Source organism: Durio zibethinus, chromosome 16, assembly GCF_047325235.1.
Source record: "Durio zibethinus cultivar Kanyao isolate XHJ-2024 chromosome 16, ASM4732523v1, whole genome shotgun sequence".
Taxonomy (NCBI): domain Eukaryota; kingdom Viridiplantae; phylum Streptophyta; class Magnoliopsida; order Malvales; family Malvaceae; genus Durio; species Durio zibethinus.
This window is the reverse complement of record NC_143177.1, coordinates 23,078,382-23,103,328: the sequence shown is the minus strand read 5'-3', so window position 1 is coordinate 23,103,328 and position 24,947 is coordinate 23,078,382. Positions and strand designations below refer to the sequence as shown.

Here is a 24,947-nt window from a genome sequence, read left to right as displayed (position 1 = left end):
CCCAACAAATAGTTTCAGAGCTGTGGTGTTCCCCAACAAGTGGTATCAGAACTAAAAGTTCAAAACGTGAAAAGAGTTGAAGATTTAAGATGTGAAAATAGCCGAAGGTTTAAGACGTGGAAGAGCTGAAAGTTCGAGATGTGGGAAGAGCTAAAGGTTTAAGATGTGAGAAGTGCATAGTTTGAGACATGGGAAGAAGCAAGTCCAGAAAAGCTCGATTCAAGAGAAGAGTTCGAGTTTAAGTTTTGAAGATTGAGAATTAGTTTGTATGAAACGTGAAGACACAAGAGAAAAGAAGATGATTGTGAGACTTTCATTACAGGTGGAGCCAAACATGTCTAGCATGAAGATAAATGATTTGATGAAATTTGAGTCAAGGTAGAGATTGTTGAAAATATTGACTCAAATCCTATAAGAGATTTGTTAGAGATTTGTTTAAGATTTATCAGATATTACTTGATGGACAAAAAAACTTACAAAAGAAGAATCTTAAGAGAAAAAAGATTCTTAATAGGTAAGTTTGACTTACAGGAAAAAAATTTTTAGAGGAGAGAGATTTTTAATGGACAAGTTTGTATGGTTATAAATAGGTGAAGTCTCTACAAAGTTAGGTATGAAAAAAAAATGTAAGAAAGTTGTAGGGTTTTGTAGGATAGACATCTCATAAGAGTATTGGGGCTCTACGTCTTATGGGTGTATGTTTATTTGTGAATGAACTAGAGAAAACTGAGAGGATCCATATAGGTATGATGTATGGAAGTATATGAGTATGTGTTTGGTTATGTTATGTTTATTTGTGAGTGAAGTAAAAGAGACTAAAAAAGTCCATATAGGTATGGTATATGGGAGCATATGGGTATGTGTTTGGTTATGTTGAAATGGTGCACAAAGGTTTGGGTTTGTGTTTGTGTTTGTTTGTGTTGAGAATACTTAATAGGACTAGAAGAGATTGAGAATGTCTTATGAGTATTGATTGTTGAATGAGGTTGATGATTTAATATATATTTGTAATTCTCTACAACTAGTGGATTTTGTTTTTCATTCATAGACGTAGGTTGATTGAATCGAATCATGTTAAATTATTGTCTCTTGTGTATTTGATTTATTATTTGATTTTGTTTTCGTTGATGTGATTGGATTAAAAACTTTTAGCCCAACAGATTCAAGGGGTTTGCTTCAGTATGCTATTCAACTTGTTTTTTCTTCTCCGAGTATGGAGAGTGGGGCAACTTAATTTGACCACATTCTGTGTGTATTGGACAAGCTATAATTGAAGCTTTTACTCTAATCTTTGTTGCTAATAGATTTCTGTTATGACCCTTGTGCATTTTTACATTTACCCTTAGTTTTTACATTTATCCCTATACCCCTAACACCCAAGTTAAAGTATGTTGCTTTTGTTTCCTCATTACTGGAGCTGGGCGAAAAGATTGTGATTGGGCAGTTTTGTAGCATATTATATTATATAGTTAACCACTTAGATTAATCTCATCGAGGGCCATTCAAATAAGACGAAACCAGGATGCTGCCTGATTAGAGAGATGGTTCATGGTTGTGATTCAACAGGAATGCGTATTCATATCTGATGAATGGCTCCCTAACCAAACCTGATTGTTGATGATTTCTGCTGCTTAAGATACTTTCTGCACTCAAAAAACCCTTCAGCATGGTATTGGCTTATGTTCCCGCATGGACAGAAAAGCAATTATGTAGATGTGACATGGCATTGGTTTGTCATTCCAAGGCATTAATACAATGTGAAAGGATCATTTCTGTTTCTCCTAAAGTTTACAAAGAGGCGACTACTCAGTTGAAAACCGGCCCCCTCCATCAGTCTAACTATAATGCTCTTTTTGCTTGACCCCTTAATTGGTCGCTATTATAGCCTTGAGATGAACATTTGAAAAATGTTTGTTTTAAGTACGAAAATTTGGATGGATCGGATCACCAGTGCTATATGTTTAAGTTTTACTTAAATTTAATCTTATTCCTCAAATGATTTCGAAAAATATATTCTCTTCATTGATTTTATGCATTTAAAATTTTGTTTTCGAAATACATTTAACAAAAATTGAACATAAATTAATAAATTAACTAGAAAAGAACTCCTTTTTATGATTAAACTAACTTTTGTAAGTGATCGAATGGTGTGGTATTATAACTTTTTAGTGTGAGATATATATATATATATATATATATATATATATATATTCAGAGGCGAATTCAAAGGGAGCAGACATGGGTCATGGTTTCAAAAATTTTTCTACAGCATTATAATATAGTAACTCAGTCCACTTAACATTAGTCTGGATCTTTATTTTTCTATTAATTTCACTGTTTGGCATCTTCTTTATCTTATATCGGCTTCACTCTGAATGTATTGCCTAATTTTTTTAATCATCACGGTCAAATGTTTAACCACCATTGAGAATGGAGATGAACCCTCCACTAAGGATCGTTTTGCATTGGAAAGAAATAATATATACTATTACTTGCATCCTCGTCTAAATGAAAAGATGAAAGAAATGATACTAACTGGGGTAGGGTGCCAATGGCTTGGTTCTCTTCGGTTTCTCCAAGTTTGCATCATAAAAACTACTTTTGACTTGGTCTTTTTCCACTTTCCAGATCTTTTTTTCTTTCTCTCCCTCACTTCCTTCTCCAAAAACATCCATACCAAATCTTTGAAGTTCAATCATTTTCTAGGAAAGTTGCCAAAGAAAATCAGTCAAAAGGTTGTATTCCACGCCAAACAAGGGAAATTGATGGGAATTTGATGCAAGTAAAGGCAAAGCTTAGTGGAGTGAACGTACTTGTTGATTAAGCACGAGTATATCTTGATTTGTCAAGCAAGAATTGGTGCACAATGCATTAGCACTTCATATACCTAAAGTAAGCGTAGACTAGACAGAGCAATAACAAAAGTTAATTAAGAGTTCGTTCTTGATACAATGATCACAAAATTTTTTTAATTTCATAAATGGAATTAAGAGGTTATAAAATACGAAAAAAAAAAAGCTTGAAAGTGACCATTAGACTATAAAATATGGAAAAATTAATGCATAAAATAATATTCAAACGATCAGGTGATATATTTAAGCAAGTTAATCAACTAAGAAACGTTTCTTCTTGATGAACAAAAAGTGCAGAATATGGATGATTGCAGAAAAAAAAAATCCTTGAAGAGTTTAGCTCATCGCATGTATGATTTTCAATTTCAAAGTAAAAGGATTTACTTTCCAAGGAAAGAACGAGAGTTTCAATTAATCTGCAGCTCTAGCACTTACGAAAAGCCAAGTAATTACTCTCAATTGCGATGTAGAGATCGGAAGTGATCAGGCTATTGGCTTCAGATCGATGATCATCCGGTGCTTGTACATGAAATGATGATATGCATATAAAATTGTTATCCCCTGTCAGAGTTCAAACTACTCAGGTAGCAAATAACCATGCAATGCAAGCCAAGAACTCAGAACAAAAAGAGGCACCAATCTTGCCATTTGAAAATCAACATCGATCATTGTAATTATTATTATCATAAATAAGACAAGGTTTTTTTCTAATATAGAAAATTTTGCACATATACATATATCATAGGCCATAGACAATCCTAGCTCTCCTTTCTTTTTTAACCTTTACCACTCTAAACCATCTTCAAAAAAAATTAAAAGAGGATAAAGGAAAGTGACAATGATTGCAGGATTGCAAGATTTCTAATGAGTCTCCTATATAATCGGCATGGCTAGACTTTCTGTAAAGCTTGAGCATTGTATGCATGGCAGATAGCTCCTACTGGAAGATATAAATAATGCTTTAAAAAAGCATGACACTGTACAATAATTATCCACCTCTGATCTCTTTACTTTTTTTTTTTCTCATGTCTCTCCTGCTAATTGATTATATCAGACTGTAATAAGAAGCGAAAATGAAGCTATAGCAGCCAGTAGTGCACATTATGATTTTGGTACCCGTTATAATTACTTGAATGCATGCTACATTGATTAAGGACCCCTTGGCTAAATCCAAACTATCTTCACCTTAATTGTATATGAACATCTTATGAAATTAAAATGATGCAAAATGATCGCAAATTATCGAGCAAGAGTCTAATTTTACAACTTGAGCAATTGCAAATATAAATAAATCTAATTGCTGGCAAGTACCTGCTAAAATGATTACATTTGAGTTCAAACGTTGTGGAGCTGGAAACTAGCTAGATGTACTTCTCTAATACAAAATGTTCGGAAGTTTTAAAACAGAGAATGGTAAGGACTAAAAGCACTACATCAGAAACTAATGTTTTATTAAGTGAAGAAAGAAATCAAGCAACCATATTCCCGGTGGATTGATTAATCTGAATTAAAAGTACACAGGCACCAGATAAGATGCACTTTTGAACCAACTCAACTTAACGAAACCAGCGGCTGCTAATAAAACTAACCTGTTTTTTATGCATTGAAAATATGAACTCAGCAAATTAATTAAGTTGGTTTATGCAATCGCTTTCAGAGAGAACATATTATAAGTTTGATATTCATTTCAGCATTTACAATCTTTTTTTTTTATTTTTACAGCTTACCTTATACATAAAAAAAAAAAAAAAAAAAATTCTACCTCTGGTTAATGGTAATCAAATTTTTATGCATCAAAATGTTAGTATTTCTTAGTATTTGATAATATCTGAAAATACCAATATAGTTGGCTCTGTTTGGAAACACTGTGAGCTGTTAGTTGACACTAAGAAATCAATGTTTTTGCCTGGCCGTCAAATTACTTGATAAACAGTCAAGAACAAGGCAGTCCCTTTTGTTTAAAAACAATGCTTGACTAGGAAAATAACTTTCCAAATAAACCCAACATAAAGGGTAGTTTAAAGCTTGTAATCTATGGCTGTCCCTTTTATCAGTGATGTAATTTCATACAATTTGAGTTTTGCGTCCATTTCATGGATAGAGACACCATGTGAACAAACAAATAGATTTTGATCCATAGCCATATATAATCATTTTTTTCTATTTTAGCACATCAAAGAAAGAAATTTGAAAATTATGTGTTCGACAAAATAACACAAAATTAAATTAAATTTTAATTCACTTTAAAAAAATGATTAAATTCAAATTTCAATACTTATAATATATATTTAAAATTTAATTTCAAAACTTACTATCTCTTTCTATTATTTTGAGCTATGGTTATTATAAAAATAACATTAGATCAGGAAGTCTTGGTCATCCATGTGTCAAAGACCCAATACCCCGAGAAAGCTCATGCATTCCAGGGTTGAACCCCAAGCATCCAAGAGGACCCTGCTTGTAAGGCAAAAAAGTCTTCCTCCTCATCACCTCTGAGACAGCCCGATTCGCCGTGTAATGCAACTCGTGAGGCGAAACCGGTGCTTTCCTCCTGGAACTGGATATCGAACCAATAGTCTCAGTGGACCGGAAGCTTGCATTTTTAACAATCTCTGGCTCCTTCTTAGACAAGAGAGAATATTTTCTAAGGGGATCTTTACTTGTTGCTCTGCCTTCTGATGCACTCCTAAACAACAATAAGTCTTTCAACTTCCACTTTCTGTTATGTTTCGAAAATGAAATAGCTGACAGGATTGAAGAAACGTAAGATTTAGGATTGGTTGATGTGGAAACAATGGTTTTTGGGGATTTTGGTGAGCTTTCCTCTTGCTCGAACATAATGTCAGATACTCTCAAAGGAGACAGAGATCTGCTTTTCTTATGAACGTAGTTGTAGCTTGAAGATGATGAAGAAGAACCAGAAATTCTTTCTCTCCCTCGTTGTTGTGATTTAAATTGTATGTTATTTTGCTCCTGTTCTTGCTTCTGTTGTGGCGGTTCTTTGATTACTACAACTCTTTTACGACCATTCTCGATGACTGCTTCTAATGGATCAAAATCCTTCCAAAAAGCTCTTGGTTTTGGGGATCTTGTAGAAGAAACGGTACTTGAAAACTGTTCATAGCCAGGCGGGGGTTTAAGAGGCCGAATCTTTCCACCATCGAAAAGCTCCTCAGCAGACAAAGAAGTTCTCTCCAACTGCCCACTAAAGTTGAACTCGAAATCTTCACACCCATGACCATCATCAGTGTTGCTCTGATCTTTTCCGTCGACCCTGCCATCAAAACCTTCTCTTTTTGGTGTACCAGGCTTTTCCTCCCACTCGCGAGGGACTGCGGATGAAGAATCGGTGACATGAGAGAAATCGTTAATCCCACGATAGAGAGAAGAAGCACGAGCAGGGGTGGTTGGAGCACTGAAGAAGAAATTGCCAGAGTGTTGAGGACTTGAAGGAGCAGTCATGTATGGAGATGAACATGTGCTATCGACGATGAAGTCCACCGCAGGGACCGGTACCACCACTTCCATCTCCTTGGATTCCTTGGGTCTGAAGATTTCGGGTGTAGGAATCAAGCTAAAGATAGAAATGTGAGGATTTTATGAGAAATTGAATAGGATAAGGGGAAATTGGTTGTGAGCCAAGAGGGAGCCGCCTTTATAAGTCTTCCTACCTACACTTATCTGTGACATAATCATTTTTTTAATTCTTTCTAATCCAGGTGTTGAAGATTTGTTGGTTTTTACTTCTACCATTCATTTTTAAGCCATCCTTGGTTTTCTATTTTTGACTCAACCTCAGTTACTGTTTTTTCAAGTTCAAGACATCCTTCTAACGTGTAGATGATATATTTAAAATTTATTTTTGTTACAAGTTGATCTCACATAATTTATAACATTAAATATATATTTTATATTTGCTATATTATTAATTTATAAATGCTATATGTTGTTGGTACACATCATAAAAAGTTAATTTTAAAATTTTGAAAAAAATACACTTAATTTTAAAAATATATTTAAAATTAAAATTTTTAAAAGATAATGTTACTTGATTTATTAACAATGTATAACATATATAAATTGATAGTGTATAGAATATAACTCCATAAACATTTAGCTTAATGATTTTTAAAATTGAATTCAATTGGAACTTAGTTTTTCTTATACTACAAGAAATGGGCTGGTTTTGCTTCTCATTATTCACAATAATGATTTATCATTCCAAAAAATTAAGGAAAATTATTCGATATATTAAAAATAAAATTTTTTAATTTTATAAGATTTAAAATTTTATTATCAATATATTTGATGATTTTACGAAAACTAACATTATTCATATGTATGAAACTGAGTTATTAATGTGAATTTTTCAAATGTCAATGGAATAATTGTTATATTAAATTAAAAACATTTGTAAAAAATGTAATGAAAGAAGCCTGCGTGGAAATTGAAATATCAATTTTTTTTTATTAAAAAAAATCAAAGCTAGCAAAATGGCTGCATATATAATATTTCTTTGTTTATTTTCCCTCAAGTCTTTGTTTGTGGATTGAATGAAAAGGGGCGAAATGATGATTAACATGATTGCGATGTTTTGAAAAAAAAGTAGCCAGCCAAACAAGGCCCAAGTTATTAAATTTCAAATGCTGATTTGGTATTATAAGATGAGTACTTCTTACTTTGACTGGTTAGATTAATTATCATTGAGCATTGTATGTGAATTTCATTTCCATTTTGGTGAAAGAATAAAGATGGAAAAGAAAATTTTTTATTTCTAAATGCTAGCCTGGGCATCTCTGTATGATTTGGTTGGAATGGGGTGGTCATTAGGTTGGACAAAATGAGTGCCAGAAATGCTTTTATTTGGCACATCTTGATTGATCCAAACATGAAAAACATGACAGAAAGAGTTTCATGGCAAGCAGTCAAACTGGCATTGCAGAGTTCAATAGGCCCATGGCCGAAAGCACCCACAAAACAAGTATCTGCCACGTTGAAAGTTTTCTTGTAATTTTGTATCATATTAAAAATCAAATCTCATGAAAATTGTAGTGAAGTAAAGCAGGTATAGTATCCTCCTTTGCTGCAGGCTGCAGTCAAAGAAGAGGTTCCCTTCCCTTTCAATGAACAGTCGAATCATGCATATCCTGCTAATCACTGCTCTTAGAAAAAAAGATTGGATGATCCATCCATATTCCATGTCAACAGCTGGAATCTGAAAATATACGATAACTATGGACCTGCTAGATTTTAGTTATTTTTGTACATTTTTTTCCATGTAATTGTTATGACATTTGCAGCAATTCTTCATTGGGAAGCTGTTGTATTTTTGGTTAATGTAATTGAATCTCGCAGCTGAGACAACGCCAGAGAGACTTTTCCCAGCAGATTTCCCAGTTATGAGTTTAAGATTTTTTACTTTATGGTCTGATTGGCTTGTTGGGTCTGATAGCATCTCAAATATGGTCAAATCATGCAGCATAGTTTAACACGGTAAGAACATATGCAATGAAAACAAACATTAAATCGGCAATTAAGATGTAATAATCATATGAATTTGTTGATCTGCGATTTATCTTAGTCACTCTTACATCACTGTACAGTTGCCACTGCATCAATGTTTCAATATATAGGCTGATGCATTATAAAACTATTCCCATGGTGAAATATTTTCTTCTCTTGTTTACATTTTCCGACATGCATTATTAGGACGCGAAGAAAAATGGAATTCCACTTTTCGGCTAACCCATTTCAGACCTTCGTCTGAGCTTTATTTATAACAATCTGGTACTGGCTGTCCAATTTTAATATTTTCCAGCAACTTCCTGATCCAGAACACGAGGAAATATCGAGCAGCTGGCTGACAAAATTAAAGAATTGGTTTGTCCTGTTATCGACAGGAGGGTTTTTTTTTCTTTGTCTTGGGCCAAAGTTCACTTGGGATGCGTGTTTCGGCCAGACGAATTTTACCCCAACGCCAAATGATTATGGCCTGACTGCTCATTAATTTGATTTCTTGTACGGCTCTGAACATGAGGGGGTGGCATCCAGAAACTGAGGTCTATGATTTTGAGACCCAATTTTTTTCTCCGTCTACCTGTATACTGCCATTAATAGTTGCCTTCTAGCCTACTTTACATTTATAAGGGTTTCGAAATGTTACCCCCGAAAAATGAAAGGGAGAAAACCACGTTTTTTTTCAATTAAAGCTGAAGAACATTTTTTTTTTTCAGGCTTAATTTTGGTTTTAAAAAAGAAAGGAAGATTGGAGTTTTTTTTTTTAACAAAAAAATCATAATATGAGAATAAGTGACAGGAAATGAAGGAAAAAAAACTGATTAGAACAATATTTTTTCATGCTTAATTTTGGTTTTAAAAAGAAAAGAAGATAAAGCTCATTTTTTAAAAATTGTAATTTAAAAATAAAAAAAAAATTGATATTCAAATTTAAATCTCGAATATTATTTTTTAAATAATTTATATAAATTAATTAAATTAAAATTTGCAAGATGAAGCTTAATTGCCATGTCAAGTTGCATTTCTCAGGTTGAGAATTAAAAGGCATTCCAATATGAAAAAAAAAAAAAAAAAAAAACATTATGTACCTTCTGTGCAGGAAAAAAAGAATGCACATTAGGGACAGGGAATAATTATTCAGAAATATTGGGGTTAACAGAAAAAATACTGCCTCCATTAAGCAACAATACAGGAGGGTTTGTGTCAGATTTCTTCTGGGACTCAACAAAATAATAGAAGAGTGCTCTCCGGGCTCCAGGATCAACAGTCACATTCCCAGAAAACTTAATGAAATTCAATCCATCAGCTTGCCTAGAGATGTAATGAGTCGAATCAAGAGGAATTTTTATTTATTTTAAATTTAATTTAATTTTAAACATGTAAAATTTAAATTCGATTTATTATATAAAATTATATTCGATTCGATCCGAAATTAATAAAATATTATTTTTAATATAAATATAAAATTAAATATATAATTATTAAATTAAATAAATAATTAAAAATTATATAAATATATATCAAATTGAATAAAATCAAATTTATCTAAAATCTAATCACAAATTTTTTTTATATTATCTGACCTAATACCTAATTTAAAAAAAAAAATTTGATCATAAAAAATCAGATCGCATTAAAACCCAACAGTTTCGAATTTTTTTCCCTTCTCTGGCAGAGCATTAGTTTTGTCTGCCATCATGACATCCGACATAAACATTTAACAATTTTTGTGTCCTTGGAGGAAAAGTACACGTCTTTTGATCATTGAGCCCTTCATAAATTGATCAAGGGGATCCAATCTTATCAGTTCTGAACAAATAATTAAAAAAAAAAAAAAAAACCCTCTCAAGCACAAAATTGAAGTTGTAAATGACATATTAATACAGTTCTAAGACAACTCCAAGATTTAAAATTAACTCCAGCTACAAAATTCTGTGAACTGAAGATCCAGTTAATGCAGCAAGCAAAACCCATCCTACTTAATGAATCTGACGAATAAACTTAAACTTTTCCTGCAAGTTCAGATTACAAGCCATTGGTAATTGTCATACCACCACTCTTAAGAAGCACCGGGAACAGCGGCGGCGGCGGCATACATGCTTGGATCCTGATTAGGTGGTGTAGCATTGCCTTAACCATAACCATAACCACCGTAGCCATAAACTCGATAGTATCCTCCATTCCACTGGTTAACAGAGTCAGCTCTCCACTGTCAAAAACAGTTTTAAGAAGTAAGCTACAATATATAAATTAATAAAAACATAGATAAGAGACTAAGCTGAGGTATTTAGGGGAAAGGAAGCAAAGAAAAACAATAGCAGAAGAGAGGAGGGAATAAAGGTTTGCATTTCATCCTCCATTAGACTTTATTGTAACTTGTACTGTACAATAAAATGATGCAACCAAGGGCCAATTAATAAGGACATAGCATAGAACTTCCACTTTTTCTTTTTCATTCCGGAGGGTGTGCGCAACATAAAGTAACTTTCTTTTATTTCTTTTCTCCGGTGTCAGATGCCTCAGATGCCTGGGCAATTAGACCTAGGAATCTCCAAGCATTTTGCAAAGAGCATGGCAGGCATTAGGCCATGAGACAGTTACCTACTAAGAATATACACTTTAACATAAATTTACCTGTCTGTTTCCTACACTGCGACCCCAAGAAAGACGAACGGTCTGCTTGCCTATGGTTGTCCCGTTCAAACCCTGGATTGCATCCTCAGCATTCTTCCTGAAGAAAACACAGAATGTGGTCATTACATTACTACAGAGATCATGATTAAATAATAATATAATGATGATACCAACTGTCAGAAACCAATCAGTCTGCATCACTTAATTTAAATATGTCCATCACTGGTGGAGCTCTAAATAAAAATCTTAATACTAGTAACCATACTTCAACATAAGGTAAGTACAATGAGGTGAAGTACACATAGGGAGGCACCTGCTTGCAAATTGCACAAACCCACATCCTTTTCTGGGTGGTATTTTCACTAAGATGATCTCACCAAACTGGGAAAAGGGTTGTCTGAGATCATCATCACTAATGTCTGAGTCAAGTCCTCCAACAAATATCTGCAAGATACATAACTTAGTGATCTATGGTATATATAGGAGTGAAGATAGCGCAAAAGGAGGAAGAAGGACTCACAGTAGAGTTATTTGAGTCGTCATCAGATTGGGAACCTTGGGTTACATAACCATTTGATGCATGTCCACCAGCCAATACCAATGCTAACAAACAGAATATAAATATAATAATTCAATTAAAATTCACATCGAGCTTAAAGATACAGATAGTAACAGATTGAAATGACAAATTTACTTGTAGAAATAACTGACTCAGCAGTCATTTGTTTAAGTGACAAAAGAACATGATGACAAAAACAGTGTTTTCCAATGAATAAAGAAAATCCTGAGACCTTAATGCTCCAACAAAAAAAGAGTCCAGGTGACGAACCATTTCAAATAGCATACTTCACCATATTAAAACAAGCCTGAGATGAAGAATTTAATCTTAGAAAAAATAAAAAGGTAAAAAATCACAATGTGACTCCATCTAAATGTCAGTGTTCACCATTGAATAGATCAGGATACTCCACTAAGGTGGAACAGAGGAAGATTTACGTGGAAGGCCACCCAAGTATTAATCATTTCTCCTCACCCTTATGGCAGAAATCATACAGAACCCAAAAAAGGGCCCCTACATTTGACCCTTCACAATTTAATTTAAGGGGAAACAACTAGACTAATTTGGGAAGGACAAAATACTAAGGTACCGTGTGAAGAATACTGTTGCTGATATCCAGATTTACATGGAAGGCCACCCAAGTATTAATCACTTCCCCTCACCCTTATGGCAGAAATCATACAGAACCCAAAAAAGGGCCCCTACGTTTGACACTTCAAAATTTAATTCAAGGGGAAACAACTAGACTAATTTGGGAAGGACAAAACACTAAGATACCTTGTGAAGAATACTGTTGCTGATATCCAGATGCTTTCTTGGGAGTAGCAACACCAATTCTCATTGGTCTACTTGAGCAGTACACACCATTCATTTCACTAATGGCCCTTGACATTTCATTTTCATCACCAAACCTAGCAAAACCAAAACCTTTTGAACAACCAGTATTTGAATCAATAACAACTTTTGCTCCTTTAACAGATTGATATCTACTAGAAAAGGTCTCATGTAATATCGAATCAGTTACATCCGCAGCCAAATTTCCTATAAATATAGATAGGTCAGAACCAGCAGCTGGTCGCCTTTCATTCACACTGAATGAAGCCCAATTCAGACGAAAAGGCTGCTCTGTATTTGGCATTGGCGAACCATTATAGCTTTGCAAAACCTTCTCAGCTGTTGCACGTGAGTTAAACTCCACAAATCCATACCCTTCAGACTGACCAGTTTGCTTATTGCATATTATCTTTACAGAAGAAACCTGGATTTTGAAAGTCCAAATGTCAGTAAACAATATTGGTATAATGATGATGACAAGTAGAACATATTTACTTACGAAAGCCTATTATCTGGATAATCAAGTAAAATATTCAAAAAGGTATAGGTATTACATGTCAAGAACATGATCAGCTGTAAGCACTTGACCTTCCGAGAAACTAAAACCAATAAAATCCCTCTGCAGATTTTGAGGTTCCAAAGAATAGTAAAAGTCTAAAAGATACAAAAGTCTTTTTACCCCTCCTCCCTGCTTCTTCTCTGCTAGGAATTTTTCAAGTAATACCAGCCAACAAAAGAAGAAAGTTTCATGGCTAGCTGAGAACTTTCTCAGAAATAAATGCCAATATGAGCTGAGTGCATTCTTCAAAATGGTGTCCACACTTTACACTTCTGCGTAACCATCTCAGTAACTTTGAATCCGAAGCAAGCGGATTCTATTTCATGTGTTCATCAATAAGTTATCTATGATAATCTTGTATTGAACAAAAAAGTACTCAAACGCTTAGAGAAGTCTACGTAGCAGAGCAAATGCACTTGAAGCAAATTGATTTTGTCATCTGGCCATCCCCTCTAATTAAGACCCAAGATGAAAAGATACAACATCTCTAGTTTAGAACAAGCTGAGACAATGCTATTATTTCAGCTTTTGATATAAAATGTGGATCTTTTATAACTAAATCAGTTCTAATTCATGTTTATTAAATCAGATGCAAATTGAGTTTAACCAAGACTTAATCCTCTCGACAGTTGACACAACGGCGTAAATAGACTTTTCACATTTATCCATTACTATTATATTATGGCAATGAACAATAGTCTGTTGATCACTTCAGCTTAAACTAGAAACAATCTTTTTCTTAAAATTAACCAACTTTAGTACACAAATATAAATTATCTTCAACATATACAACTTAATTAAAGAAACAATTCAAAATAAATTACCCTCATTACATTAACAAACATTAGCCACAAATGGACATTCCTTAAATCTTGTAAATGAACTAAAGCACAAATCGTCTACAATACACTTTAATGATTAATTATGGCCCATTTTCCTCTATCCGACATTGATTAGATGCAGGAAACACACTTTTAACTGCAACCCATTTCATAAATTCTCTTTAATTAATTATTACTTCCTCTAATCTAGCATAAACCTCAAATCTTAATATTATATTCTTAAACCCCATAAACAAAAAATGACAGCAATAAAACCACAAGATTCTCTAATGTAAGATTCATACCAATACATACATATATCTATCTTTTCATGCGATTGTTACTACTATTGTTTTTACCTCTCCAGTCTGAGAGAAGCAACCATAAAGATAAGCTTCATCCATCCAATGAACAAGGTCACCAACCCAGATCGTTTTAACCTCATCCGTATTAGATCCTTGCTGCTGTTTCGGTAAGTAGCTTTGAGGCTGCTGCTGTTGCTGTTTTTGTCGTTGTTGCTGCTGCTGTTGATATTGGAAATGATGATTATTGTAAGGCATATAATGATAAGGGTACATCATCTGCTGCTGCTGCATCATTACCATAGCCGGGTACTGCATGGCTCCCATCCACTGGTTTGGCACCCACTGTGGATGTTGCTGCAACTGCTGGCTGCTTTGTTGCTGTTGTTGTTTTGAGTTCAGATCAGGACCGTTGGTTGACTGCATCTTGATATATAGACAAAAACCTGATCTGATCACTCTGGTATTTTCTTTTTCTTTCTCTCTCCGCCTGGTGGCAAAGGAGAGAAAGAACAAAGAAGAGAGAAAAGTGTAGCCGAAGGAGACGTATCTTATGAACGGTGGCTGTGGATCTGACTTACGAGTAGTTATGAGTTGCGTCTTTTGAATAGTTAAGAGATCCGTTGTGATCGAAAATAATAATAAAAATTATTATAATTATAATTACAAAAATTATATTAAATAAATTATATTTAAATTAATATTTAAATTTAATTAATGATATAATAAACTCAATTATACCGTATTAAATATGCAAAAAAATCTAAACCTCCGCTAAAATTGGTGAGTGGGGCCTCAGTTGCAAAGTTGGTGGTTGTTTGCGTGTTTTGTTGCCATCCCGTGAGTTTAGAAAGGGACCCACTTAATGGTCGCGTGGGGTTATTATGCTGACCTGGTCGGTGTAGATGCAACGGGCGGCTAATTACATCTTGTCTTACTGTACTTGTACTGCCAAATTATGTTATATAATCGTATTAGTTAAAAAATAATTATTTATTAAATATCATATGTAAAGTTAAATAATAATTTTTTTCAATAATATAATTATATAGTATAAATTAAATAAAAAATATATGTTAACATAACATAATCATTTTATATAAACCTTTTTCAGTAAAAAATAGAATTTTTAAGTATGCTATGTATAATTTCATATGATCCAAAAAATGTAAATTTCTTTTATATAATTTTCATATTTTATAATAACAAATTAATACTTGAAAGAAAGGAATTATTCAATTTAAATTTAATATCAATATATAATTAATGATGCAATGCATACTATTTTTTATATAAAAAAATAAATACTAAAATTTAAACTTCACATTTCTTGAATATATTTCTTTAGCTGTTGTATGAAATTTTGACAATAACTTTTACCTCTAAAAGGCTATGTTTTTTTTTTTTTTCTTCAAAAGAAGTAAGTTTTGAGGCTTGGGATTGACCAGTATCAAATGTGTTTACTATTGATGTAGTAAAAATTTTTCCCTTTCTAGAGAACCTGAATTTCAAGTCATTCTTGAAAAGGTAGATTCCATTTAAAGGCTGATTTTAAAAACCTAAAACAGAAAAAAAAAAAAAAAAAAAGGATATTTTCTGGAACCATAGATTTAAATGTTCAATTTTTACGTTTTTTTTTTTAAATTTAAGATAAATAAATTATTTAATCTCTGAAATGAAAATAAAATATATCGATAAATTAAAATAAATAATTATAAATTAAATATTTGAGATAATTTTAATAAATAATTATAAATAAATTTAAATTTTAAAAAAATTTTATTAAAATAATTTTTAATCAATCGAATTAATCATTTTATCGTTTGAGGTGTTTTGAGTCCCAAATTTATTAAACCCCCACTCGACCTTTTCTGTTTATAAAATTTAAGGCAAAACCTAATGGATTCTGTCATCACTGTTTGCCGTCCTGATTTTAGTGAAAATAGAGCTGACATCAAATCTATTGAATTAATAATGGTGTGTAGGCCTATTTTGCATGTATATCAACCGTTGATCATATGAGGATGATTGAATAATCGTAGGGTCGAAATTGGGAAGTAGAGGAATCCGAATTAAGACGATAGCACCGTTTTTGTGCACATTTGGCAATAAAATTGACGAGTTGGTGAGTCAAAAGGGGGAGGCGTAGTGAGCTCAAAAAACGTAAGTGTCTCGGTTGCTTTTGCGATTGCCCTTTTGGCCCTGGGGCCTAGAGGCTGGAACTAGAACAACGAATGCAAGCGCGTTACGTGTTTGAACTTAGAATCTTGAACAAATCTTTTCTTCTTCTGGTCACGCAAATCTTTTTCGAGAAAACTTAATAAATTTTTTTAGATAAAATTTATAAAATTTCTTCTTAAAAATAATCTAATAAAAATATTAATAAAAAATTTAAATCAATAAATTAATATATTTTAACATAAAAACTAAATATATAAAAAAAATAATTAAAAATATTATTTATAATTCAAATTTGATTAATATTTATTCAATAATAAAAATTTTATTAATATTTTTATTAAAATATTATTTAAAAATATATATTAAAATTTATTAAAAATATTTTTAAATTTATATATTTAATTTATATAACAAGATATTTTAATATATCAATTTTAAATTTTATTTAATTAATTGAAAACTTCACGAATTTTACTTAAAAATTTTGTCTAAATCTTTCTCAATCCCTCTTTCCTTAAATATCTTGCTCTTAAATCTTCGTACAGTTATTGGCAATTTAACTAGAAAATATTTATTACATGCATGTAAAAGTTGAGATTGGATCCATTTGAGTGTCTTTTAAGAATTCTTGAACAGAATTCTTGAACCTCAAGCAATTTCTGCACGATGAACAGAAATGACTCTCTTAAGAACCCACGCTTGGATGCGAGATTCATCAAGCAGTGCAAAAAATCAGCGTTTTCTAACATTTTTGGCTTACAGTGTGATTCTTTATTACATCCTCATAGTAAACAATGATGTGCCGGATGCTGTTGAAGTACTCCAAAACTTTTCTGGTTGTCTCTTCGGCCTGCCTTAAATTTGGATGAGCAACGTTGCATTGATTACAGGCTTGTAACTACCAAGTATCTCGGCCTGAAAAACATTACAGAAGAGTTGAAAGTTAGAGTTGAAAGTCTTAGATATGTGTGACAGAGATGAGAGAGTAGGAGAGGGGTAGAAACCTTGTGATGCGAATGAACACAAGACTTGTGGGTTCCATTTAGTAGCTTAGCATCCCGATCATAAGAATTTGCTAGAATTGTAATCATCCTGTGCAAAAGATTCCTTCTAAAGAAAAAAATAGCTGAAACACCGGCTATTGAAGTATTCCACTATGTCTTTATGATGTTTGCATCAATCCCTGCAGTAAAGGATTATGATCATGAATACAACAGAGACAAGCATGATAACAAATTCAAATTCCACACTTAAAGCAATGTGTGTTGACAAAAATACCATCTTTTTAAATCGTTTGAACATAGAGAAAGCTGTGTTGGTTAATGAATATCTCGTCACATCCATTGTTCTCAAAGGCTTAAGATCATGATAGGCAAGATTTAAAGAAATTTGACCTCTTAAGAGCATTAAAACAAGTTGTCTTGAGTCCCCAAATCCTTAACTAAGGAGGCATTCTCCTGTTTGATATACATTTTCTAATCTTCCAAACAAAAAATGTCAACTACCTAAGTCCTCACAATTGCATAAGCTGCTATCTCTTCTTTCTCCTGTTTTTATTTGTTACCAGAAACATATCTCCTTGTTTCTTTTCATAATTTTGCTTAGCTCTCCTATTACATTCATCCAAGGTATAAAATTGATATCTGTTCCATATTGATGTTTTGGTAAATATTTACCAATAATTGTGCCTCTCATTAAAAAATGAATGGAACCTTAAATATCTACATTTAACAATGAAATTTTTATCAAAAGTAAATATATTTATTGAATTCCAATCTATCCAGCCTATTCTAGAGACATGGATTTGAATTCCCTCGTCCCTAAATGCATACCCAACCACTTCACGAGACGAAGGTCACCTCTGCTCTAACTTCTGATGCCCCCCTCTTTTATGATAATGCTGGGAAAGAGAATGCTCAGAAAGCTTGACATGATCCTCAAGGTAATCAAATATGTTAGGGGCCTAGAAGAGACATCACATTTGTCCAAAATTTACCCCCTTAACTCATGAACTAGAAGCAACACGTGAAGAAAAAGAAAACTACAGGAACTTATGCAAGAATTATTACCTGAATTGCTCTCAGAAACCTGAAGCACTAGGGTATCTAATAATCATACCCAAGTAACCTAACTTCATGCAAACATGCATGCAAAAAGAAGACACAAACCTGCTGTCCAAGAAAAATGTGTGTCTAGATGCAAATAAGGCTCAAATTACCGGCAGTTATACAGAAATCCATTGGCTGGGTTAAGAATATAGGCTTGGTGGTATTTTGGAATAATAAAAAATTGAACACGATGTAAGGTTGTTTTGCAGTGAAAACATGCTAGGATAGTCATATAAGTTTTTTTTAGCATTAGGGGTCGTGTTTTTTTTTAATTACAGGTAAAACTGGATCTAAAAACAAAGACAGTGGATAATTTAGATTAAGAAGAGAAAAAGAAAATGAACCACAGAAAGAGATCATGAGTTAATGACCATGCTCCAGAAAACAAGGAACTCAAAAGTTGCATTCACTATAAGACCATTAAAAATATTAAAAGACCAAGTATATTTGTAAATATAAAGGATTTTTGGTTTCTTCTACTTTGTCTTTGATCACCTGTTTGTACAGTTCGATTAGCCCACTAAATTAGCCATTCCTAATATTAATCTAACTGATACAACTAAAGGCTTCGTATAGCAGGTAGAGTGAACCACTTAGTTTAGAGGCTACACAATTCCTGTTCACAGACTCACGAGGGAAAGAACATAACAGATTTCAATAAGACCAAAGATTTCTGATATAAGCCTATGACAATATTATGAAATTGCAGTTAAACTCTAGAAATTACACTTCTGCCATGAGGTGCTCACCTGATTAAGCATCCACTTCAAGCCAACTGAAGCGGTTCACTCATTTTTTTTAGCACGACTCGACCAGCCTAAGTTATAAAATTAGTCCAGTGTCTCAGAAATCATTGACACATTACTTCTCCTAACTTTAACAGTGTATCTGACAGAGAATATTTCCCCATTTGAGTTAATGTTAGTATCATTGTTCACTATAGTCTCAGACCATCCACTCCCATATCTCTGCATTGACATAATGGCAAAATACCAGACAGGATTGCATGCACATTCGGCCCTAATCATGCACAGAAAATCCCATACTTAAATCTTAAAACTAAAACTAAACTCAGGAGCAATAAAATCAACTTCTTACCTGCTATAAGTTTTGGGGTTCGGATAGTGTATGCAAGGAATTACCCACGGCTCAATACTAGGCTCCGGACATGGCTTTTTAATCACTCCAACATTAAAAAAAATCCATCGTGCTGCTAGTGCTTATTTGCCTCAAACAAATTGAGCATATATACAAAGTGACACACCACAAACCATTACAAACAACAATACAACCATACTCAACACCAATGGAGACTTCTTTGGTGACTCTAGGATGAAAGAATCCCGAAATTTAATGAATTACCCAGATATTAAAAACAAATTAAACCAAAAAAAGATCATTTCGTTATTGATAATTCATGAAATGGAGCTCTGTGAAAGATATGGTATGGCTATGGCACTAAACTCTGATATGATTTGGCTAGAAAAACTCAGTACATTTAGCATTAATTAATTGATTAATCAAGTTTAAGTATAAAAATAAACCAACATGCACATGACAATCAAAAAACACATCTTTCATGAAAAAGAAATCTGGATGTTGCTTCAATCTCAATGAAGTGACCAAAGAAAACCCCCTAAAAACATGGTTCCAGAAAACAAAGATCTTTTTTTTTTTTAACTGAGAACCCAGATCAGAATATTCAAATGACACACAAAAATATAAAAATTTAATAAAAGAATCTTCAATCTCACTCTAGAATCTAGATAGCGACTATGAAACAAACTGAACATACCCAAAAAAAAAAAAACTGACCTTTGCGAAGAAACAGAGATCGTCGGCCATGGCTTTGAAAGCTCAAAAAGTAAAGCAATCAAAAGGCAGTGGCAACTCCTTCACCCATGAGTTTTTCTTTTCATTTTTTTTTCTTTTTCACCCAAAGAGAAAAAAAAAAAAAAAAAAGAAGCTTTTAGTTTCATTTCTTTCAAATTATCTGTCATCAATTAACTTCCAATTTTTTTAAAAAGAAAGAAAATCAAGAGAGAAAGAGAGAAAAACAAGGTTTGTCCTTGTGAAGAACAACAAAATGGTTTAGCTCTATGTTGTTCCCAAATACCGTTGATGAAGCACGCTCACTCCTTATTTGCTTCCTACTTGGTTGTGTGAATGTACGGATTCGAAGTATCGTACAAAATAGGACGATGTCGTTTCATTGGCAAATTCCAATTATTCGGATTAAAATATATTATACAAAAGAAGGTATTTAGTCTTTGCTTTTGTCAGGGGTGAAAAAAATAAAAAAATTTAAAAATTGATTCGTAATTATAATATTTATTTTCATTTAGATTAAATTTGAATGTTAAGTGTATATATTATATTTGAATTAAATTTTAAATTAAAAGAAAAAATTTTAAAAAAAATTGAATCAAATCAAATTATATATATTTTAAATTTTATAAAATAAAAATAATAATTTTAAATTAAAATTTATTGAAATATATTAATTTTATATTAAAATAATATATAAAAATTAAAAATTAAAAATCAATAAATCAAATTAAATTAATAAAATTTAATTTTATTTGAATCAAATAAAAATTTAAATCGAATTTAATTAATTTTAAATTTTTATAATATTATATAATATCAAAAAAAATCTAATCGAATACCATTCAAACTGAACTATTATTATCTCTATTTTTGAAAAATTGGGGATGTTTCTGTTAATGCATGGGGATTATGAACTTTTGACTTTTGCATTTTGAGTCAATATTTTTCTTTTTCTTGTCTACTGCCGACAAAATGAGAGATTTCATTCCAAAATATGGCCCCAAAAAAACCTCTCGAGAAAGATTACATGACAGAATTTTCATGCCACAAATCAGGAGCCGTAGTCAGAAGCTTCCGCTGCTTGTCCACTACCATGGCGGTGGGTTTTCTATAGGACCAGCCTTTGATACCCTGACCTAAAAACTGGTTGCCCCAACTTGTAATACAAACCAATATCATCCACATTTGGAATTTCGATTGATCACAGGCTAGCCCCTGAGCTCCTTCTACCAATTACAAATGATTCATGGGCTAGGCTACAATGGGTTGCTACAAAAGCAAATGAACAAGGGCCCGAACCGAACCGTGGCTCAATGAGAATGCAGATCGCTGCGGGTTTTCTTTTCAGCTAAAAGTGCCGGAGCCAACATTGCCCACTGTGGCAGCCCAAGCTGGTGCTACCAAATTGGTTGGTTTGAAAATCATTGGGATGCACATTGTGCATCCATTTTTCGGTAGTAAAGATAGTATTGAATATAAAATGTACAAATATATTTGTCCGACGAGTACTGTCTTCTATCACAGCCCCAAATTGAACCTGGCAGTAGATCCGAACTTGAAGCAAATGGCATGTGATAGGGTTGTTGTTTTGGTAGCGGAGAAAGATTCATTGAGACTAGAGAAGAAGGGGAAGAGGCAAGCTTACTATGAAACTTTAGTCAGGAGTGGTTGCGGAGGAAACTTGTCCATAGACTAAAGAGTTAATTGTCTACGTTTTATATCAGTAGTTATATCTGAGGACAAAATTTTCATAAAATTTTATAAGTAAAATTCATGAAATTTTTTATTAAAAATGAGTAAATAAAAAATTTAAACTGATAAATTAATAAAATTTAATATAAAAATCAATAATATATTAAAATTTTTAAAAATATTGTTTGTAATTTAAATTTAATAGATATTTATTTAATAAAAATTCTATTAATATTTTTATTAAAAAAATTTATTTAATAAATATATTAAAATTTTTTCAAATTTTATATGATTAATCTATATAATCAAATCATTTAATTTATCTATTTTAGTTTTCAATATTTAATTTTATTTACTTACTTTTAATAAAAAATTTTACAAATTTCACTTATGAAATTTTATATAGGTCTTTCCATATATGTGATCGACAAAACAGCGATATCCCGTGCCCCGTTTGCCCGATTGCCCTAGTTGGACCCTCTGAGTTCTTTGCCCTACACATCACTTTTTCTGCCATTTCCGGCTGCTGGTGTCCAATGTAATATATATCGACTCTGTGGATTGGATTATACTTGATAGTATGGTACTAAACACTAATAATACCGATGATTTTGCTAACTTGATCAATCAAAAAATTAAGGCTGTTGCAGGCGATTTGTTGAGCTATCATGAGGGCAATCGGATGTTTGGATCCCAGGATTTGCCTGGAAAGTGTAATGGCAGAATGTTTTGGTTTGAAGAAAGAACTACAGATGGCTATTCACTCAGGCTTCACTCAGTTCGACGTGAACATGAGGTCCTCAGTGTAGAAAAAACATTATAATTGCTTCCACACTTGGAGCAGTGCTAGAGCCAAGGACTAGTCTTTTGGGATAAGTTGTCGTGAATCTGTGGCCACCAATTATCTGCCATTGTCGGTATAGCATAAATCCATATTTGAGAACGACTGGACCTTATCATAGAAAGAAAAAAAAAATTGTTTTTAAATATCGAAGACCGACAAAGCTTGGTTTCATAGGCATATAGATAGAAATAATACCAAAAAATATATACTTTTTAATTTTAAAAAATTTACTTAGATATTTAAATATATATATATATAAAATATAATTTTGAGACATTTAAAAAAAATAAAGATAAACAAAAAAAAAAGATAGCGAAAATATAATTTTTTATATATTTCAAATATTTGTCATATATTGAATTTTAAAAAATTTATTTAGATATTTAAAAAATTACGAAAATAATTCATCACTTGTCAAAAAATTGTTGAAAAAGTTAAATTCAAAATTTGAGATTGTGACCACAATATAAAAAATAATTATGAGTTAAAACAAGTGTCGTGACTTGCCATGACTCAATGATGTTACCGTTTTTGATTGATGAATGAATTTTTTACTTAAAAAAATGATTGGATCAATTTTTTTCTCGAATAAAAAAACTATATATAACTTAGTAATTTTATCCAAAAAAATATTATTTATAATAAAAATTTGTTTGAAATTGTATATTGATCAAGAAAATGATGAGGTAACTCGCTTGCGTCCAAATTCAAAACTAATTAATTCTCTCTTTTAAATACCAATAAAGGGAAATTAGTGCATCAATGCATGGTAAACAACGAATCTATTACACATATTGTCTAGTAAGAGTTGGTACAAACAATATTCTAAAATTTAATAGAGATTAAGTTTTCACGATTAATAATTCCCTTATCAAGATTTTATTTTCATGTTAATTAATTAATTAGTTTAATTAAAGAGCATTTTTTTTTATCAATTGATTCATACAATTATTTTTAATTTTAAGAAATGATATTTAATAGATATAAAATTTAAATTTTAATACTTAAAATCTCTTTTTTATCTAAAATTACGATTTTCATTGTAAAAAAAATTACTTCTCTTTTGTCAAAGAAAATAATAAGAGTACTCTATTGAAAGTTAGTAATTTTATACCACAATTATTTATTGATGGAGACAAAGCATGATAAATAACATTCTTAGTGAATTAACTTTAAAATTTTTTATTTACATTATGTTTGAAAATTTTAATATATGATAATGGGTTTATTTAGATTTCATTTGTGATGAATGCAAAATTTATCTAAAAACTAATTTAGGTTCAAGTATTTATGTATTTAAGTTAAAGAGATGAAGTTCATATTCATAACTAAATAAAAATAAGATAAATTCATGAATTTGAAAAAAATTAAGAATTTCAAATTTTCATTAATTCGGTCACTATCTATACTATTAATTTTGAAAGAATTGCTTAACTTTTAGCCTATCAACGTCATCCATTTTTTTTTCTTAATTTTCCTTTCTTCTTTGTGTTTTGGTGCATGTGATTCATCTTTTTGTTTCTTCATTATGTTTATATTAATTTGAAAATGTGGTTGATGATTTTTAAAGATCACTTTTTTTGTTTTAAAATGTGATTGATAATGAGTGAAAAAGTTAAATTTTAAAATTTTTTAAACTATATTTCATATGTTAGAAATGTACTATTTGAACCAAAAACATTATATTTCTTAACTAACAAACGAAGTCTTTGATATATACTTTACCTAACTTTGGCTTTTCTTACAATTGTCCACGTGGTCTTTGTTCTTTTTTCTTTCTTTTCTGTTATTTTTTCTTTTTAATGTTAAATCAAAACTAAACTTTTTATTTTTCACATGCCACATTTTGTAAAGTTTTTAAAATTAAAAAAAGAAAATTGACAAAAAAAAATTTTATGCATTTTCTTTCTTACCATCTTACATCTTCTCTAAAAAATTTTAAACCCCTGTAAAAAAATCTTGTTGAATTTTTTTCTCTTTTTTTTTCTTCTTCCTTATTTTTTTCTTTTAGATGCTAATCAAACCTTCTCTTTCCACATTTTTTTCATTTTTTTTCCTTCATTTCCCTTTCTTTTCTTTTTTTTTTTTCTGCTCCTTCTCCTTCTTCTCTCATCTTTTTATTATTTTCTCCCAAGTTATGCCTGAGTACGTCTTCGTTTCACCTTTTCTATTTTTCTTCCGTCCCTTCCCCCATTCTTCTTATTTTTTTTTTCT

General features: G+C 31.7%; 2 protein-coding genes, 1 long non-coding RNA gene and 1 pseudogene across 3 annotated transcripts; 1 reads left to right on the top strand and 3 right to left on the bottom strand.

Moving 5' to 3' along the window:
- Window positions 1-5,107: 5,107 nt before the first annotated feature.
- On the bottom strand, window positions 5,108-6,619 carry LOC111298709 (uncharacterized). Its single transcript, XM_022893436.2, has one exon. The coding sequence runs from the start codon at window positions 6,378-6,380 to the stop codon at window positions 5,229-5,231; it is 1,152 nt and encodes a 383-aa protein (XP_022749171.2). The 5' UTR covers window positions 6,381-6,619; the 3' UTR covers window positions 5,108-5,228.
- A 3,596-nt stretch (window positions 6,620-10,215) lies between these two features.
- LOC111296427 (polyadenylate-binding protein RBP47-like) lies at window positions 10,216-14,698 on the bottom strand. The gene is made up of 6 exons (XM_022890728.2): window positions 14,136-14,698; window positions 12,340-12,820; window positions 11,524-11,606; window positions 11,317-11,447; window positions 11,004-11,100; window positions 10,216-10,578 (listed from the first exon to the last, which is right to left on the bottom strand). Exons 1-6 carry the CDS (start codon window positions 14,502-14,504, stop codon window positions 10,501-10,503), a joined length of 1,239 nt encoding a protein of 412 aa, XP_022746463.2. The 5' UTR covers window positions 14,505-14,698; the 3' UTR covers window positions 10,216-10,500.
- Window positions 14,699-16,804: 2,106 nt separating this feature from the next.
- On the bottom strand, window positions 16,805-20,491 carry LOC111298397 (uncharacterized). The gene is made up of 3 exons (XR_016328748.1): window positions 20,183-20,491; window positions 17,264-17,442; window positions 16,805-17,174 (listed from the first exon to the last, which is right to left on the bottom strand). It is a non-coding gene; the product is annotated as an uncharacterized LOC111298397 (long non-coding RNA).
- A 678-nt stretch (window positions 20,492-21,169) lies between these two features.
- Window positions 21,170-21,893, top strand: LOC111298396 (2-hydroxyisoflavanone dehydratase-like; annotated as a pseudogene).
- Window positions 21,894-24,947: the final 3,054 nt, after the last annotated feature.